Source organism: Trachinotus anak, unplaced genomic scaffold (assembly GCF_046630095.1).
Source record: "Trachinotus anak isolate AG129_WGS33_773 ecotype Australia unplaced genomic scaffold, CSIRO_AGI_Tana_v1 ptg000009l, whole genome shotgun sequence".
NCBI lineage: Eukaryota > Metazoa > Chordata > Actinopteri > Carangiformes > Carangidae > Trachinotus > Trachinotus anak.
Genome location: NW_027273860.1, coordinates 6855969 through 6875397, shown reverse-complemented (window position 1 = coordinate 6875397; position 19429 = coordinate 6855969). Strand labels below are relative to the sequence as shown.

Sequence of the window (19429 nt, the reverse complement as noted above, 5' to 3'; positions counted from 1 at the left end):
AAAAAACTTTGATAACTCATTAATCTTTTAGTATTTCTTAAAGCTAAGATGCCAAATATGCTGGTCAGGATTTTATACTTTTCTTTGTCATATATGGTAGTTAACTGAAGTGTACCTAAGGATATGTGAAATTTTATCAGCCCGTTTAACTTTATTTTCTGACATTTCATAGACAATGCAAGTGATTTTTCGATGGAGAATCCAATTGGCAGACTAATTGTAAATTAAAGTACCTGTTAATTTTAGCCCTTAGAGCTTAAAGATAAAGATATAAATCTAGGAAATAATACAATCTTAAACATAAGGCTAAGTGAACAACAAACTATATGTATACATGATTATAAAATTATAAATGCCTAATAAGTTGTTAATAAAGGGATTTTGTTCCAGAGCCCTTTTCCAGAAGGTAAGGGGCCTTATGGTCCAACAAGCCGAAGGAATTTTTTACAATCTGGCAACCATAAATTGGCCTTATTAATGGCTGATAACTTCTCTACAAAGCATCGGTAAATTATTAATTAAAGGATTTACAGTTTCAACTCAAAAACCCCTCTTATTAAAAAAAAAAAAAAAAAAAAGGAGGTTCAATTCTTTTGGTTAGGGAGCTGATGGTAAACAGGCTTTGTTCAGTGCATTGTGGCATAATGGCCTAAAAAAAAAAAAAAAAATATTTTTACAACCTTTGCTGGAGGCAGAATAGCAAGTAGTCAACATTTTGAATCTACAATCGGACAGTAGCCCCCCCCCCAAAAAAAAAAAAATCCGTGAGGATAATTTGATGACACTCCCTGCCTCTGGTAATTTTTCATTATATCGACTCTCCGGCTGAGACCGCGCCTGCGCTCCTGCTCCCTTCCCGAACAAGGCTTCACCAATCCTGGCTCTGGCTCCATCCCCGGCTCGGCGTCCCACAGGCCAGCGCTAATAAGTCGCCTAGCTGTCCGGTAATGGGGAAGTGATAGGGAGACGCTGCTGCCTGAAAGCCGTGAGGAAGTTGAGGAGCGAGGGGAAGCTCCGCGCCGCGCCGGACCGCTCCAGAGAGACACATCCTACAGTTGCTGTTGTTGAGTAGCCTAAAAAAAAAAAAAGCGCATAGTGATGGAGAGAAAGGTATGGATATGGATGCTTATGCTACCTTGTGATACATTAGCACATTTGTTTTATTCCTCACCACTTTGCCTCGCTGAGTCTGCGCTGCTCAGTATCCGCATCCACCATTAAAAAAAAAAAACTATTCTTTATATATTTACGCGGATTAGTGCGCCCTGGAGTTGTTGTTTTTTTTTTTTTTTTTTTTCTCTCATCTAGCTGTATTTATTGTGGGTCCTTAAAAAAAAAAAAAAAAAAAAAAAAAAAAAAAAAAAGGATTCATCGTGTTGTATTTTAGGTTTATTCTGAGGGACAGTGGCGTGGTGCACAATGTATTAGGGGATATGGAGCAGGGAGTGGGGATGTGGTGGGGAATATTTAAGAGGGCTATAGGCTACAGTAGCTCTCTCTCTGTGTGTCTGCATCATCACACGGCTCACTGTATAGTTGCACCACCTCCACCTCCACCACCCCCCCCCCCACCCCGTTTTCCAGCCGACGCAGACACCAGCGCGGCTTGTTAACCTTGGCTGGTGTGGGAAACAGACACTTGAGGAGCCGCGGAGGGGATGGGATGCACGGCCATCCTCTCGCTTTCCTCTTTACGCATGCCTTTAATTCATGTCTCCTCTCCCTCCCCATCCCCCCCCCCCCCCCCCCCCCCCTTCCTCCGTTTTGATCCAGGGCGCACACACAATAATGTAATGGTGCTTGCTACCCCCCCTCTTCCCTCCCTCCTTCCCTCCCTTGTGAGTGTGTTTTGGGTCTTGCAGGAAAAGTTTCAGTTTCCCTGCGTTAATCTGCTGGCAGTGGCCGTGGGCGCACACAAGCAGCAGGAGAGGAATTTGGGGTGTGCAGCTGAAGCCAGATCTACTTTTGCTGATCCAGAGGAAAGTCTCATTTCTATATTCCAGCTGCAGCCTGCAACATATTCGCCTCAGCTGTGCCCTGCCTGTATGTTAAATATGAAGCTACAGCCACAGGCCTGTTAGCCTAGCTTAGCATAAAGGCTGGCTATAACCTCTAACTCTCACCATCAAGTTATCGTTGTTTAATCAGTACAAAAACTGAGGTGTAAAAACAAAATGTGTTGGAGTGTTTCTTTGTATTTGCACCTGGCCAGGCTAGCTTTTTCTTTTTCTTGTCTTTTCACTGAGCTAACTGGCTGCTAGCTAAATCTGCAGCTAGCAAACAGGCTAACTTTTTGCTCTGTTAATGTGCTCGTTAGCTGCTAGCTGTAGATTGGTGTTGATTTTCTCTTCTAGCTAATCCTTAGCAAAGAGCTCAAAATATTATTCCCCAAAATGACAAACTATTATGTAGAGTGATAATGGACATTAAGGCTCTTTATTTTAAAGTATTTAAAAAAAGAAAACCATTCTCTTGTCTGTACACTAAGTGCTAAGTGCTAAGCTAACTGTTTACCTGAGCTCAGAATAAAGTGTGGAAACAAGGGGACATAGCTAGCCTGGCTGGGTGCAGGAACAAAGAAATATAACATGTTAATTTGTGAGCTTTAGAGATGCTGGTATGCAAATATTGTTACCTTCGGACAACGTCAGACGAACTGTTTCCAATGCAAAGATAAGCTAGCTGGCTTCTGGCTGTATAGCTTCACATTTACCTTATGGACATGAGTGTATAATCTTCTCAGTTAACTCTCAGAACAACAATACCGACGTATTCCTTGAAAAACAGGCTCAGCATTAGACATTAACATTTTTGAAATCTCATGCCCATGAATTATAAGCAGGTTTTGTGACTGCACTGCTATTTTTTTTTATATCCCATTGTATTTGCTGTATATTATTCTGCCTCTCAAGGTCTTGCAACACTGAGAGTTGCTCTTCCTTTATTTTTTATTTTTTTACTTTATCACATAAAGAAAAGTACAACATCTTGCTATTTTGCTTATCCCATTTTCCTCCGTTAAAGCGTTCATCTTCATGCCATCACTGAAATCATTGAACGCTTTCTTTCTCTTTCTCGTTGGAGTTTCATGTACAAAACTGTTGAGTTATGGTGGACTTGGTGACTCAGCTGCTTGCTCCATCGTCACGCACTTCAGTTTGATGCTGTAGATGAAAAAAACATACACATTTGGGTGCAATTAGTCAACAAAGAATATCGCATAATCCATCTTATTGCTGCTTGTGTGTTGTTTTTCCGTGAGTTGAGTCTCTAATGAGTGTTTCCATCCATTTCTCCAGAAAGGATATACATTAAAATTCCGCACAATGGCGCAAAAACGTCCCACCTCCTCTGCATTTGTTCAGTTTTGCTCTGCATTATAGCACACGCAGAACGCTTGTGAGCTCTGAACTTGAGTTATTATGTGTTTCTTTTAAATTCAGGCCTGAATAGCAAGGTGTTTTTTTTTTTTTTCAACTTAATGTTTGCTGTAGAAGTGGTTGATCGTTGTCGGCGATGCAGGGTCGCTCTCTCTATGAAAAAATGACTAAAATAGCTAAATTTCAAACTCCAGTCTTCCCTGACCCAGCTGCTGGCACAAAAGGAGAACAGTCCCATTAGTATGCAAGGTGCCGTCACAGCTCCTGAGGTCTGATAGAGGATCAGAGGATCAGCTCCTTTTACAGTCTGCTGAATGCTTGACCTGGCTTTTTAAGGAAAGCCACACAGGATCCCCTCCCCTTCACACACACACACACACACACACACATGCACGTACACTCGCACGTATCCACCCCGGTCACTCTGTTCAGTCATGTTTGAAATTTATTTTAGAAGACATATCAAGGGCAATCAATGTTTCACTGAGAGTACGATTTATCTCGGCTGCAGAGTTTCTCACAAGTTTGTCAAACTGTACTTTTCAGCAGCAGTGGGGCTGATTGGACAGACTGGAAGCCGTGCACAGTTGGCTTTGTTTCTCCAATAACAGGTCACCCAATTAAACGTTCCCTGGCTTTGTGTTTCGTGTTATTTGCAGGGATAAATGGACAATGGAGCACTTCCGTTTTTGGCCGGCGAGGAATGTGCTGGCTCAATGGCTGTTTGTTACCCCGGAAACGAATGCGCTTACAGGAACAGTTACGAAAAGTAATGATTTCACTAAATATTAGAGCAGGCGCGACGGGTCAGTCAGCAAAGCGACTGTGATAGTCAAGTGGTTCTTTCAATCAGTCGTCAAGCAAGAATGACATTTTCTGCCATATTTTACCCCACATACGGTTTATTTATGGTCTCAGCACTGAGGATGACTTTTATACAATTTCTAAACCACAAACACATTTTCACGCAGCCCTCTGGACCTCCACTGTGTCATTCCCACAGTGAGATTATAGATTTTTATGGTTTTAAGTAGAGCGCTTTGTAACCTAATTACACATGGCGCCCTCCCTGCCTACTAACAGATTATAACAGTGTTTTTTAATCACTGCTATCTTACTTAAAGCACTATCTGTGTTTTTTTTTCAGTTGCATATTACTCCCATTTATAATGTAGAGTTAGTTGTCTAATGAGATTGTGCCCTCGACTCAGAGACAAACTGTCTGGGTCCTAATGGTGCTACAGTACACTGAGCGGCTGGTTGACCCATTTAGATGTTAACGCTCAATACTGAACCGTATACTCGGATGTGCGGTGTGAGCGGGGTGCACACATTTGAAAATAGATGTCACTATCCTTCCAGTTGCTTCTAATTATTCAGAAAAAGGTGGAGCAAAAATGATTTAAAAGTCTTCTCCTCTAGTCTACATCCTTTCTTCGTGAATATCTGTATCACTGGCAGCCAAATCCTCACATTTAAGAAGCTTTGACTTGACATTTTTACGACATCTGTCATTTTCACTTGGAAAAACAATGAATCAACTGAGAAAATAGTTGCTGGTTAATTTTTTTGTTGATGGACAGATCAGTTAATGCGCTGATCATTTCAGCTGTAGTATGTGTTTCTTACCACTTCAAATGTTCACACAGTAAAGATTGGACATTCTTTCTTTATGTATTTTAACAGGTTGCTACTGTAGATTGAGGAATATGTACATTAGTGTGGTTGTTGGTTTTATATTGTGCTTATTACAACGGGCTGCATGTGAAACTGATGGAGTGGATATAATAAACAAAGATGAGCTAAATTGCTCATCTAAAAATGAAGGTTTTGCATCAGCATTTTGACTCTTGTTTGCAAAGCTTAAAGTAGTTAGTGGTTGACCATACTTGTTGTCTTTTACCTGGAAACTGAGGTCACAAACTGTCTCTAGTTGTTGTTTATTGTGTCGTACACATACAAGCTTCCAGTGCGTCTGGAAACATTGGTCATAAGAGAATATATTTTAATTATAAGCTCACATTGCAAGCAAATAATTTCTCTCCTCTCTCAGGCTTTGCAGAAAAAATCTGCCACAAGTCTGCCAGGAGTCGTTAGAGATGTAGGACACATTACTAAAAAGTCTAACCTTTTAAATTATCATTTAATTAGCAGCAAAGCAAAAAATGATGAATACATTTAACCATTTAATCACTTTGACTCCTGTAGTTAAATTCTGCTTCACATACGATTCTACACTAGTTTAAAAAACACAATATGTTTTTCTTTATGTGCATATGAATGTAGAATATATGTGTGTATATATATATATATATATATATATATATATATATATATATATATATATATATATATATTCATGTGCTGTATTAGCCCCAGTTTGTGCCTCTCATGTATTGCCATGACTTTTGAGTCACAGAGTTTGTCAGAGATTTTTCTGAAAATAAATACCCGGCTGTTATGAAGCTATTTCCAGAATCCTCAAAGACACTTCTAACCATCTGGATAAAAAAATATTATGTCTGCGGCACAATAAAAAAGTTCTCGAGTTTTGCTTCTTTTTCCTAATTCAGACAGTGATGGTAGCTGAAAATGACATATTTCCCTGCGCAACAACAACGTGAGCTAAAGTTAAAATTGTATTAAGATTTCACGCAAAATAACATGTTAGTTTTACTTGTTTTTTTACAGAAAGGGAAAGGATGTGTGTATATATTGTGTGTATATATTTTCTTGCAACAGATAGTAAATACCTTCAGATTATTCTGAGCATTGTTACAGTACCATCTGCTTTTACAGAAGTGGTGGGGTATTTATATTTAGGAAAATCTGATGTTTAGCTCTGTTACTTGATGTAATATTAACACACAAGAGGCTCTATACAGTGTATGCTATAGATTAATTTGTCTAACTGCTTCTTGGATGATGGATGTCATGTTGTTGACATGAAAATGTTGGTTTCATCGTTTCATTCATTCTCCAACCTGATCCCTGCACATACCAATCCTGCCCCCGTTCTGTCGGCTCTCTCTCCCATCCTGCTCGGGCAGAGTGGTGCTGAAAGATCAGGGCTAATACTTAGCTTGGATACAGAGTAGGAAAGAGGGAGGAGGGGGGGGTTTATTCTGAGTATCCTGCCAGTTTTATTTTTCACGGTATTTGGGTTTATTTATAGCGAGTGACTGTTTTTCACTGTATATGTGACCTCAGTGCTGACTCACGGCGAACTGAAGCCGTTTCTGTCTCAAAAATGAAGATTTCTTCTTAGTTTTTCAGTTTAAGCTCTGGAATAGTTCCTCGCTGCGTTCACCAGCTGCTGCTCCAGTTTTGAAGTCACTGCAGTCTGCGTTGCTCTCACCCGATTGGGTGTTAGCTTTGGACGCAGGGCAGATTATCCCGTTGTCATGGCTACAGCAAACAGGAAATGCCCCGAAGCAGGTAATGCTTCAGGCTTGTTCCGGTGTGCTGCTCATTGCTTGCAGGGAAACTCGGCTCATTACTGTTGCTCCGTCTTTCCATCTGCTCCCACAATGCCTCCCTTTTTTTTTCGGGGCGACCGGAGCAGCCAAGGAGCTGAACCATAAACGCTGTCTGGATAAAGATGCTTTGTCCCAAACAAGCCCTGAAATCCAAGGTCGGCCCTAAACTCCTTATCTGCTGCTTCTTAGGTTAGGTGCTTAACATACCTTCGGAACAAAAAAACACGATCCACAGGAGCACTGTTGCTTTGTGCAGCCTCACGATTTCCTCACAATATATTGTACCAAATCACTTTGATCACAAAATATCAGCAGATGCTCTATTATTTTCAGGCGTCATGGGAGACTTTTCTCTCTTTCTCTGCAGGTTTCTCTTCATTACATAGGCCTAGCTGCTCCGAATCGGCCCTGAAACGTACCTCTCCTCTCCTTAATCCCCCTCTGTGAAGGTGCAGGTCCGTGTGCTTTTGTACAGTCCCTTTGATGGTAGCTGATGGCCATTGAGTAGCTTTCCTGGCCTTTAAGCAGCTTGAGCTGGGTTTTGTGTGCAGCTCTTAAACTGAAGAAAGCGGAGAGAGGGGCCCAGCAGTGGGAGGGAATCAGACGTTCTTCATGCCCTCACTACAGCCCATATTCCCCCTAGTGCACCCCGTCTGTCTGCGACAATAATTCTGACGAGGGCAGGTTTGTGGTTTGTGGTATGTAAACGTTGCCACAGGGAACTGTAGGTTATACATCAGCGCTGGTATAAATTTCTACACATGCACATTGCACATCTTTTCCCGCATCTTTTCCCGCTCGATTTTCCTTTCACTCCTGAGCTGAAAAGCAGACAAAGAGTATGGATTTCTTTTCCCCTGCTTTCATTCCGCTCAGCTTATTGTTGTTGCACAGCAGCGTGGACGAGAGCAAGGAAATTAAACAAATGACACTGAACCAAGCTTCTCTTACCGATAATGAACTTCACAATCTGTGATTTTAGAAAAGATGAAAGGAAAATGTAAATACAGTGACATCATTTGATTGATTAAATGCAGCTTATCTCCTCTTGTAACTTTATGTATGTTTTATACACCAGCACTACTCATCCTTTTTGGCTTGAGAGCCCTTAAAGGCCCAGAAAACCCGCCTTCACAACCAGACTTAGTATGAACGATGCTGTTTAGCTCTTTAGTAACATTTGAATCAAAATCTGACGACCGGGTTTCTTTGTTTATGTGCAGTACTGGACAGTCAAATCTGACCAAACCACAGAAGTGATAAAGCAGATTATCTGAGGTTTTAAGTGTTCAGCTCTTCATAAATAACGTTAAGGATGACTTTTCTGAACTTGAACTTTTGCTTATTTAGACATGAGTAGTTCATGTTATCGGGAAATACTCAGAAAAATTGTTTTGTAAGGCCTTTAAAATGCAGCAGCGTCTACATGTGACCCCTCATCACAGGTTGTGGCAGTAGTAGAATGTGAACTGTCATCATTTTCGTCAACCAGTGATTTTTATGTTCGCAGTAGACTTGCAATGATCAGCTGCAACTTAATCTATCTGTCCAACGAGTCATCAACGGCAAAATAATCAGCAACTGTTTTCATAATTGATAAATCATTAAGTCACGTTTCAAATGAAAATGCCAAATACTACCAAATTCCTTCATATCATTTGTAAGCATTTCTGCTTTCCTCTGTTTTATGTCACTGTAAACTTAAATACCTTCAGGTTTGGGACTGTTGGTCAGAAAGAACAGAACAAATAAAGATGTCACTGTGGGTCGCTGCAGTGCTGTGACATTTTATATTAGTTAATTAATGGAGAAAATAATCAGCAGACGAATCAATAATGAAAATAAAAATACTTAACACACTGTGTCATTTTGAAGGATTTATAGAGGATTGACAGCTTCCAGTAGCCTATTTTACACAGTAGATTTTTTAATCAGATTTTTCTTTTTTTTGAGGGGGGGGGGGGGGGGGGGGGGGGGGGGGCTTGATTGTGAACCACTGCTAAAAACTGAAAAGTGATGATTCAGCCAATATTGCAGAACAGAAAACCAGGCAGACAGTTTGCAAACTGAATTGTATGAAGCGTGACCCTTAGTATGAGCCCTGTGTCTCCCTCTTGTGGCCAAGTACGAAAGTGAAGAAATAGTAATAAAAAAAAAAAAACACACAAGAAGCAGCTTAGAAAATCAGATTAGTGATTAGAATTTGGCTCAGAGAAAAACCACCCAGCTGTTAAATCTGTAATCATTATTTTAAGCTCCTCGTGTGCCTTGGTTTCAAATCTTGTACGTTTAGTCTCAATGCAGCCAGTCCCTGAACATGGACCCCCCCCCCTTCCATTCAAACAGTCAGTACCCCCCCCCTCACCCTCCAACCCCCCCACCTGGCTGTTTGCTCCCTCTGTTGGTCATTAATAATACTACTGCTGCTCCCTTACCCCCTGTAAGCCCCCCTCTACCCCCCTGTCTGCTACACACTGGGACATTACCATTTGGTGAGACTGACTGGCTTTGGTGAGGAGACGGTGGGGCTCCAGCAGGGGGTACTCCTGCTCTCAAGGCTCTCTTTTGCATCGCCCGAGCAGCCGGATCTCTTTGTTATCGTTGAATGCCCACGTGCTGTTCCCGGAGGAATGTGGGATTGGCACAATCTCTGAATCTGCACAGATAAGCTCTGCGGGTTGAGCTTTTGACCTTGTGGGAAATTGAGACGGACACCTTGTGTGCCTTTGTGATTAATGTACTTAAAGCCTGTGTGATGTGTTACGCAATGCAGGGTTAATCTGATGCACAAAGTCAGTGTGGATATTGAAGCTGCAGTTTTGTGCCTGCAGAGAGGACGTGGATAAATTGAGGCAGTTGTGTGAAATTTTACAGTGAAGGTTTGGCTTCCTTATGTTCCTCAAAGCCTCTCAGTGACTAAATGACAGCAGCAGTACACGCATCTCAACAGCAGGTGTCACCACAAAGCAGACTAATGCTGAAAGCTGTCTGCAGCGCATGGGAGGGCCAAACATTTGTCTATCAATAAGTCGATTTCAATAATCAGGGGTGTGAAGGAAGTTTGAAGGACGTAGGTTTTGATTTTTTTGCTTTGCTGCTTCTCCTTTCCTTGTTTTTCTTTGCATGACGTGTAATGGGTAATATGCATGCATTTAAAAAGAAAAAAGAAACGCCTTGGGCTCGTTTAGACACCTCAGAGGGACGATGGATCCTCAGGAAGGTCATGACCTCTGGCCTAGAGGTCGCAGACCAGCTAACCAGCTGTCCACACAATAACTGCAGTGTTTTCCTCTCAGTGTTAACCAGAGCTGGAGCAACACCCTCTTTTCTAACATCATATAACATAACGTACCTTATACATCAGGATGGGGTGATAACTGAAGGACAGATTTTCATTCTTTTCCATTAATGGTTTCCATTCACTGTTAAAACTGTTAAAAAGGTAATTTCCTCTCTGCTTTGACACCTGGTTTGACACTTTTCTGCCGTTTTCACACCAGGAGGAAACTGTCGCCTCTTTTAAACAGAGATCCCGCAATTTCGCTGTTAAGAAGACCCCTGATTATGCCGGCTTTGCCTGTTTACACTGAGCCAGTGGAAGTGACAGTACTGGAAATTTGCCATCATGTGTCACAACCCAAGCCCCCTTTTGAATCTGCCCCACTTCAGCTCCTTTGTCATTCAAATAACCTCATGAATATTTCACTGCCCTGATCTGACGGCTGGAAGAGGGGGGGGAGACCTGAAAGAGTCATAATCTTAAACGTGGCGTGCTTTTATTCAGAGTAACGACCTGTGTGGCGACGGGCGAAGCTCAGGCTTGTGTGTAATTGGGAGTGTGAGACGGCGTGTCACATCACAAGCTAAAAGTCACAGCACACACACACACACACAGAGTCAGTCAGTGTGTATAATTCAGCTGTGCTTCTTTTCTTTATTCCTCACATCACATTCTTCTGTCCTTGAAGGGATAGTGTGTTTTTTTTTTTTTAACCACCTTTTTCTTGGCTTTCAGTTTCCTTGCATTTTGTGGAGAAAGCTTTAAGAAAGCAGCCTGCGAGAAATCACAACAGAGCCTAATTACACGTGTCAAGTGACACTGTCACCTTGCTGTGCTGTTTGTTTGCCGTTACTCTGTAGCCACAGCCTGAATTTAACCTCTGGGCCGACCAGTGGGTGAAAGGTAAAGCTAATGAGGCGAATGGAGGAAATACTCCTAACCTATGAATGCACTCTGACAAAGGCCGGCAAAGAAACATAGGAAATGAAGGTGCTCTTGACGTGGCCTTCTCCTTTTGTGAAGTGGCTTTAGAGCACATTAGCTTGTCTATTGTGAGACATGCTTTGCACTCAAAGGCAAACAGTCAAATATAAACCCCCCCCGATTCAAGTGGCTTTGCTTTCAATTGAGAAAATAACGTCACCCTCCACCTCCTCCTCGTCATCACCACCACGTCATAACTCCCATCATACACAGCAGTTTCTGTGTGTGTGTGTGTGTGTGTGTGTGTGTGTGTGTGTGTGTGTGTGTGTGTGTGTGTGTGTGTGTGTGTACACATGTGTTAATGATATGCAGCGTGGCCCCTTTAAGAGCCCAATGTCATTTTTGGAGAATGAGTCCAAACTCTGAGCTGTGTGTGTGCTGACCGTGGCCTCTGGGTTGGTCACCAGGGGGAAGCTGCAGAAGAGGAATGGCTAACTGACTCTAACCTCCCCAGCCCCCGTTCAGACCAAACGGCAGCCTCTCCCCGTCGCATGCCCTTATCTACCAATGGAATGCAACAGCTGTGCGGGGGAGCAGCAGAGTGGGCTGGCTGAAACCCCCCTGCCAGACCCCCGCACGGCTCAACCCCTCCACCACCACCACCACCACCTCCAAGGGACGTGCCGGGCTCCTGAAAGGCAGCTCAACTAAAAAGTGAGCTAGACACAGTGAGAGACTCGGCAGGGCTGCTGCACATTCAAAACAGAGGGAGAGGGAGGGAAGAGAGACAGAGACAGAGAGAGAGAGAGAGAGAGAGAGAGAGAGAGAGAAGGAGAGTCAGGGACAGGCAGTGCTGAAAAGGAGAGCACAAAGAGAAGGAAAGTGGAGCAGGGGAGGGGAACAGGAGGCTGGGAGAAGGGAGAGGGAAAGACAAAAGAAGGAGAGGGGAGACATAGCAGGGTGAACGGAGGGGACTGAGCAAATGGCTACGGAGGAGACGGCGGGGGGAGCCAGGAAAGCCACCAAGAGCAAACTGTTTGAGTTCCTGGTCCATGGAGTGGTGAGTGGCGCTGTCCGTCATTCCCGTGAAAGGAGCTGGGCTCTGGCATGCATCTGTGTGTGTGTGTGTGTGTGTGTGTGTGTGTGTGTGTGTGTGTTTGTGTGCATGAGTCGGCGCAGCAGCAGCAGCAGCAGCAGCAGCAGCAGCGGCGGCGGTCTGTGTGTGTGAGATAGCTGGGTAAAGCTGGCCATGTGAAGGTTATTTCCAGCCCCCTGGATCCCAGCCTGTTAGGAGATGGCTTGAGAGAACAAGAAGTAGAGCAGCATGGATGGATGGATGGGGCTGAGGAGGAGAAGGATGGGGGAGCAGAGGGTTTCTAAAACACACACACACACAGAAAAAAAAAAAAAAAAAAAAGGATAATTGTAGAAATAGAAGCTAAGCGGCAGCAGCAGCAAAAAGCAGCCAGCTCCCCCTTTGGCTAACAGAGGAGCACACTGAGCATGCTTCCCTGGGAGTCACAGACAGAGGGGGGAAATGACGAGTCCACTCATAACAACAGAGTCAGAGTAGCCTTCCAGGCGGCGTGTTGTAGGTTGGTGGAAGGTTTTGAACCTGTAAGGTCACGAGACAAACGGACGTAGTATCGTAGACGGAGGCGAGGCAGACGGCCAATCCTGGAAATCATGCAGAACAATCAGCCCATTCATGTGAAGCTAGCATGAAATGTCAAGTCAAGTGTTGCTCATGGTTAGAGGTTAGGCAACTATTACCATAAGCCCCTTTCTGCACATTAATGACAGAACATGGAGCACAGTAGTGGTTTGTTTTGGTGTCGAGCTGAATGAATTAGAGCGCTGAGGCAGATGTGAAAGTCTTTATAAGTGACACTTTGCTGTTGAAAGTTTTAGCAGATGTGACTTTGACATGGACTCAAGTTCCAGTATTTCGAAACCTTTCTTTTTGCTCGTAACACCCGTAAACAAATCTGTCTAATCTATGTCTTTAATTTTTTTTAAATTTTGCTTAGAGATGTTCAGTGTGTACAGTGTAAAAATGCCCAACACAACTTCCCAGAGCTCAAGATGAAGAGATGAGAGATTTTCGGTTTACAATGACACATAGCAAAGGGAAGCAGCAAACCCTCAAACTGGAAAAGGAGAATGTTTTCATCAGTTTTTGCTTGAAAAACAACTGGTACATCTTTTATCAACATTTTTACTCTGAGAATGACTCAGAGTTTCAGCTCTGGTATTTCTGAAGCTATTAGGGGGCATTTTGTGCCTTTATCAGAGAACTGACAGTAGAGAGATGACTGGAAATAAGGGGAAAGAGAGATGGGGAACAACTTGCTATAAAAGTCAAGGCCAGACTCAAAGCGGGGACATTTCATTTCATGGCCTTAAACCTCTCTGACCAACATTTGGTTTCAGGTAAAACTATACATCACAACATGAAAGAAAAGAGAAAATAAAATTACACCTTTGGAAAGTATTATTTCATCATTATTATTATTTCATGTCCATCTGACTCTGAAGACACCATCTTTTACTTTCTACCTTTCCACACCTTTCCTAAAACCTGGCTCCATGTCCTCAAGTTTACTGAGAAGGTGAAAAAGACTTTGTGGTATTTATTTATTTATTTGCTCAACCGAAGAATCTTTTTCCGTTCTCAGATTGTTTCATTTGAATAACTGTATATTTGGGGGTGTTTATTTATGATTGAACCTGAGGTGAAGAATGATTGAACTCAAACCGCGAACGTTGCGGTCGATGATCTGAACCTTAAACCCCAAGGACACCAGGGTCCCCCCTCATTTGACTAATTTTGTGAGGTTCTGAAAAGGTAGCTGTGAGCACAACTTAGAAAAAGTCATCATCAGAATTGTGTTTTCATTATTTCCTACCCCCCCCAAAAAAAAAAAAAAAAATCATGTGACGACCTCTTGGATTAAGCTCGTGACTGCTTGTGAGGACCTGACTCCTGGGTTAGAAACTATTTCTACAGCTGAAGCAGTTTGTCAATTAATTGCTTTGTCAAACCGTTGTGATAGTTCATTAAATGCTTAACTCGTCTTTTGAGCATTTACTGGTTGTGTCGTCTCAAATGTGAATGTTTGTTGGTTTTTGATTCTTATCTGAATGTTTTGGGGTTTCAAGCTGTTGGTTGGATTAAACAACCAAGAGCAATTTAAATATGCAAACTTTGCTTTTAGGAAGTTATGACGGATATTTTCCCCTATTCTCTGATCAAGCAATTAACCACATAATCAGTAGCGAGTATAGTCATAAGTTGTAAACCTAATTCTTTTGTCATAAATGTCCGTCTCATGTTGTGGTTTCTACTTTCTGCTCTACTGAATTTCACCTTTGCGCTGATCCTGAAACTCGCTGTCACTTCCTCATCCTCAAGTACATTGAGAAGGTCAAAAAAGATTTTCAAGTATTTGTTTGTCAAACCTTCACACGCCTTGAAATCCCGGAGCTTTTTTGGACTGAGCTCTGGTTTCAGACATAACTCCACTTTAATCAGTGCTGATGTTGGACGTAGTGACACCAGGTAGATTTATACACTGAAACACGTTGAGCTATTGTCTCTATGACAGGATCTTTGGCGCTGAATCCTTGCACACACACACAGACAGACCTTAGGATACAATGGACCAGGTGATTGATGAGCCAGATGAGTGTGTCCTCTCAACAGACCAATTAACCTTGATGAGGCTCTGGCTGCTCCAAGCCAAATATTTCCCTCTGCTTATTTTCTCTCATGCGTGCCTCTCCTCTTTCCTCCGTCTCTCCCCCACATTTTAAGATGGAAAAGTCTTGTTATAATAGTTGCGGCAGGTTCCTGGTTGTGTATACTGCAGAATGGAGAAATATTTATAGTATGGGATATGGGGATGATTTGGCGCAGTTTGTTGGCTTGTGGCGAGGGATGACGTTTCCTTTCCCCTCGTGGCTGACTGAAGAAAAGCAAGTTTCTAGACGCGCGCAAACACACATGTAGATGTATTCACACATGCACACACACACGCAAATATATGTAAATACAGTATATGCACACATTGTTGTGGATACCAAAGGTCGTAGTGTTCCAGCCTCAAAGCAGCAGTGTGAGTTCGTGTTGTGGGGGGAGTGTGTGTTTGGCCGAGATCTGGTTCTAGGACTGATGGGTGGTCTGAAGGCCTGGCTGAGGTCTCTTCCTCTTTCTCTCTCATTATCTGCATTATCTCCCCCTGCTGTGTTACTTCTCTGCTTCGTGTGTGTGTGTGTGTGTGTGTGTGTGTGTGTGTGTGTTTGGAGGTCAGTGAGGGCTGCGGTGATGAGAAAAGCCTTCCAGAGCCCTGCATGGGAAACCCCGATAAGCCAAAACATAAGACGACACACTGTAGCTTTGTCATCTGTACTTAGACAGGACCTTTGAACATAAACCTCACCCTCATGGTCACATCTGGGATTGTCTGGATCACTTGCTTAAAGGGTTAGTTCACCCAAATTACCCAAAAACACACACTCCCTCTTTCCTCCGCTGGTGTGTATCTGTGCGGATTTTGGTTTGCTTTGCTCAGATTTTGAGATATCTCAGTTTTCTGCCTCCATCCTAACACAATGGAGGTTAAAGAAGCTTTTGTCTGTGGCGCTCGCAGCATTGAAATGTAATTTTAAAAAAAAAATCAACAGCCACTTGTCTATCCAAAACACAATGTCCCCGTTACTCTGGATAATCCACAGACCTTGTCAGTTGTCATTGAAATTACTTTCTATCAAAGAAATAGTCCCAACAAAAATTGCTCACATTGAGGTCTGTGGATTAACTAGAGTGATGGGGACGTTGTTTTTTCATAAATTTAGTTTCTGATGAATTTTTGAAAGTACAATTTTTAATTTTTTGTATCACAATCGAGGTGAAATCATGTTAAATCAATTAATTAAAACCAACTGCTCTTTATTTGATAGTAGAGTTTAGAGGCAATATGGTTATAATCCTTCCTCTTGGTATACGCGCAAAATTCAAATAACGCAGTATTGCCACAAATCAGTTCTGCTCATTGATCTACCTGCTTATTATTTTCTCAGTCAGTAGATTCATCATTTGGTCTTTAAAGTAGCATGAAATAGTGAAAAAAAAGTTCTTCACAAGGTCCCAGAATCCAAGGTGATGTCTTTAGAAGTCTTGATTTGTTCGACCTACCGTTCAAAACCCAGAATATTCAACATGAAAAGAGAAAAGCAACTAATGCTCACATTGGAGAATTACAGTGATAAGAAAGTATTACTTGGATTGTGGATAATGATGAGAATTGTAAAAAAACCACTGAGACTTGAATAAATGTATCTTTAATGAGATGTATTGATTAACATGGGTTTTTTTGAGATAGTGATTGACATGTGTCACTGTTTCCTGACACTTGATATCTTAAACAATAAATCGATACTGAAAATTATCTTTAGTCTGAGCCCTGGAAGAATGAGTCACGTCTCATTCGAGGAACCTCATCCAGTTTTTAATAGATTTCAGGGTGCCAATCGAAGCCATAGAAGGAACCATCCATGTAACAACCCACAGATTCATATGTTTAGTACAGTGTGGGTAAGTTTGGCCTCTTCAAATCCCTCCAGCCTTCCCCGAGATGCCAACACTCTTCTCAGATATCCATCCACATGGCAGATTCGATTGCTGGCTGGCTGGCTGGCAGAGCTCCGGGCAGAGCGTTGGAGTCGGTTCAGCAGGTCAGATTATAGAGTACCACTCATTGTGTGTGTGGATTTAGGGGAAATTCATCTTACACATTATCCAGCTATGGCTCTCAGTATCTGTTATCTGGAAAGTTTAAATTCTCCAGACAGGCGGCTGTAACTGTAGTGATGTCTGTCTGAGGGGGGGGGGGGGGGGGGGGGGGGGGGTCTGGCTGCTCAAAGTCTGGTCTGATGTCTGTTTGGGTGTTGTTGTCCAGGTCAGGTAGGAAGAAAAAGAAGGGGTTCTCTTAAGACTCCATAAGGTGACCACGTTCAAGAGGGAGGCCCTGACCATATGTTGTTTTATCCTCTCCCATTTGGAGACCCTTCTCAGTTGCTTTGACCCCTGTCGCCCCCTCCCCCCACCGATAATCTCCCGGCCAGAGTGACAGCAGCGCCTGCTCGGCCGTCTTATCACAGGATCTGTGCTTGGTCACCATTTCAAAGGGCACGTAATATGTCAGTATGAGCCTGTTGAATGCTGTTATAATCTTTTCTGAGTTATTAAATCTGCCTGTGAATACAAACATTTACATTTTAACATGATTTAATATCTTTTTTTTTTTTTTTTTAGCTCTTCTCTGTTGTTTATTACTTTGTTCTTTGTTTGATCTCTGGGGTTTATTTTGTGTGTTTGTGGACGGTCTAAAGATCACGTCAGATATGTGTATGTGTGCGCAGTGTAATCCACACTTAGAGGTGACAAATGGTGTGAAATGCTGGAAGAACGTGAGCGTACATGAGGAGTTGAGACTCCTGATTTATGTATTTCAGCTGTTCTCTTCCTCCAACATTTACCCATTCTGTTACCAAATGTACGCGGTTCCTGTGCCAGTTTGGACGGAGGCATAGTCTCCTTCGCACGGTGATGGTTAATAAAAAAACATTTACCACATAAATTCGATTTTGTAGAGAAATTATCACTGGTGTAATGTTAATACATCTACTAAAATATTGTCAGATTTACTAGTTACTTTACAGATTAAGATTGTATTTTCTAAAACCCATGATGACCTTATGAAATATGATGCATCGTTGTACATCAAACCACCCAACAGTCAGAGCTGGAATAACTCAGACTGAGCCACAGGGCTAAAATGAGCCATTAGCTAATTGCATTCCCCCAACCACCATTAACCCACTGGTTTCCCCAAATTAGTTGGCTTGTAATTGATTAAATACAAAAGTCTTTAAGAATATAGATGGATAGATTCCTTGTTGTTATTTTTATGCTCCACATAAAAACGAAATAGTGTGTCACACATGCCACCGGTCGATAAAAACACTCCAGTGCAATTTATAAATATAAATATAAATATAATATATGCAAATATTTGGTTGATAAATGTCTACTTCAAAGTAACGTCAATAATAGCTGGTGACATTGGCTGTCCTGAGTCAGGACAGTCCTGCAAACAATGACAGGAACAGTCAGGACTACATGCACACATGCTGCAGTTCATGGGACTGTCAAGACTCCAGGCGGCGAGCTAGCTCATGCTATCCCGTAGCTGCGTTTACCTGAGGAATAGAGTGAAAAAAGATTGTGCACGCTGGCCTGAGCCGTTGGTCTGTGTTTGCAGACGAGGACGAGCTATCTGGCATTAAAAATCCAATAATATAATATATAGGATGACTTGCAGGAGCCAACCTGCTGTAGTACATTTGCCTTTAATATTCTAAGTACATTTTACTGCTTGAGTACTTCTACTGTGGTAAGACATTGAATGCAGGAATTCTAATGGAGTGCTTTTGCAGTGTAGTATTTCTACTTTAAGTAAAAGGACCTGGTTACTTCTTCCACCGCTGATGCATTTAAAGTAATAACATTTTACCTCTGTAGAGGTGTTTAGCTTTCTGGTAGGAGGTCTGTGCTCTGGATAAACTGAAAGGATTTCTTTCTATCGCACAAACCCCTCCCTGGTTTCAGACAATAAACTGAGGCGGGAGGCAGCTGTTGCCATGGGAGTGACAAGCACAGGTGAGGGTCCCCCAGTTGTTCCCAGGCGTCAAGATGGGAGTGTGGGACTGTGGCTTCTGACACTGTTTGCATTGTTTAGGGTTGTGTGTGTGTGTGTGTGTGTGTGAGACAGAGTTTGTACGCTGCAGAAAAAACCTTCATTTAGTCTATTTTGCAGCCATCAACCCTGATTTTTGTTTAAAAGAGACAAGAGCAGGAGAGAAAACAAAACAGAAACAAGACATTTCTGCTTGTTCTCGGCACAGCTGCTCTTGTTTATTGTCTTTTCTGGAAATTACTCTTAGTATCTTTAAATAAGACAACACAAGGCGGATCCCGGCTCTAGTATCAGTTAATTTTTCGAATGTTAAACAGCTGAAATGTCTGTATCTAACACTATCTCTCAGATTTAGGACTGAAACGTTGCCTAAAATAAATTGCTGCATATTTTGTGTTGCTCTCTCATGTCACTGTCTAACATGACAAATCCCATACTGGATAGCTCTCCATTTAAGGCTTCACAAGACAGTTGAACACAAAGCATTTGAAAACAGAAATCGTGTAAATTGACGTCACTACATTGCGCAATGCATACTCTTGTTTACCAACCCAGCTGTTGTTTGATTGCTGAAAGGTTACCAAAGGTGGGAGGAAGGTAAAATTT

At 42.3% G+C, this 19429-nt stretch overlaps 1 protein-coding gene across 7 annotated transcripts in view; it reads left to right on the top strand.

Moving 5' to 3' along the window:
- Nucleotides 1-922: 922 nt before the first annotated feature.
- The window catches only part of smarcd3b (SWI/SNF related BAF chromatin remodeling complex subunit D3b), a 38124-nt gene continuing 19617 nt past the window's right edge, over nucleotides 923-19429 (top strand). For 3 of the 7 annotated variants that reach the window (XM_071484881.1, XM_071484880.1, XM_071484877.1), the window contains exon 1: nucleotides 11906-12123. In XM_071484881.1, the coding sequence (XP_071340982.1) occupies nucleotides 12046-12123 (78 nt within the window). In that variant the 5' untranslated portion in view covers nucleotides 11906-12045. Of the gene's footprint in view, nucleotides 1111-11786; nucleotides 12124-19429 lie in introns of those variants that run through there. The other 4 variants (XM_071484883.1, XM_071484879.1, XM_071484882.1 and 1 more) reach the window with 3 other exon arrangements.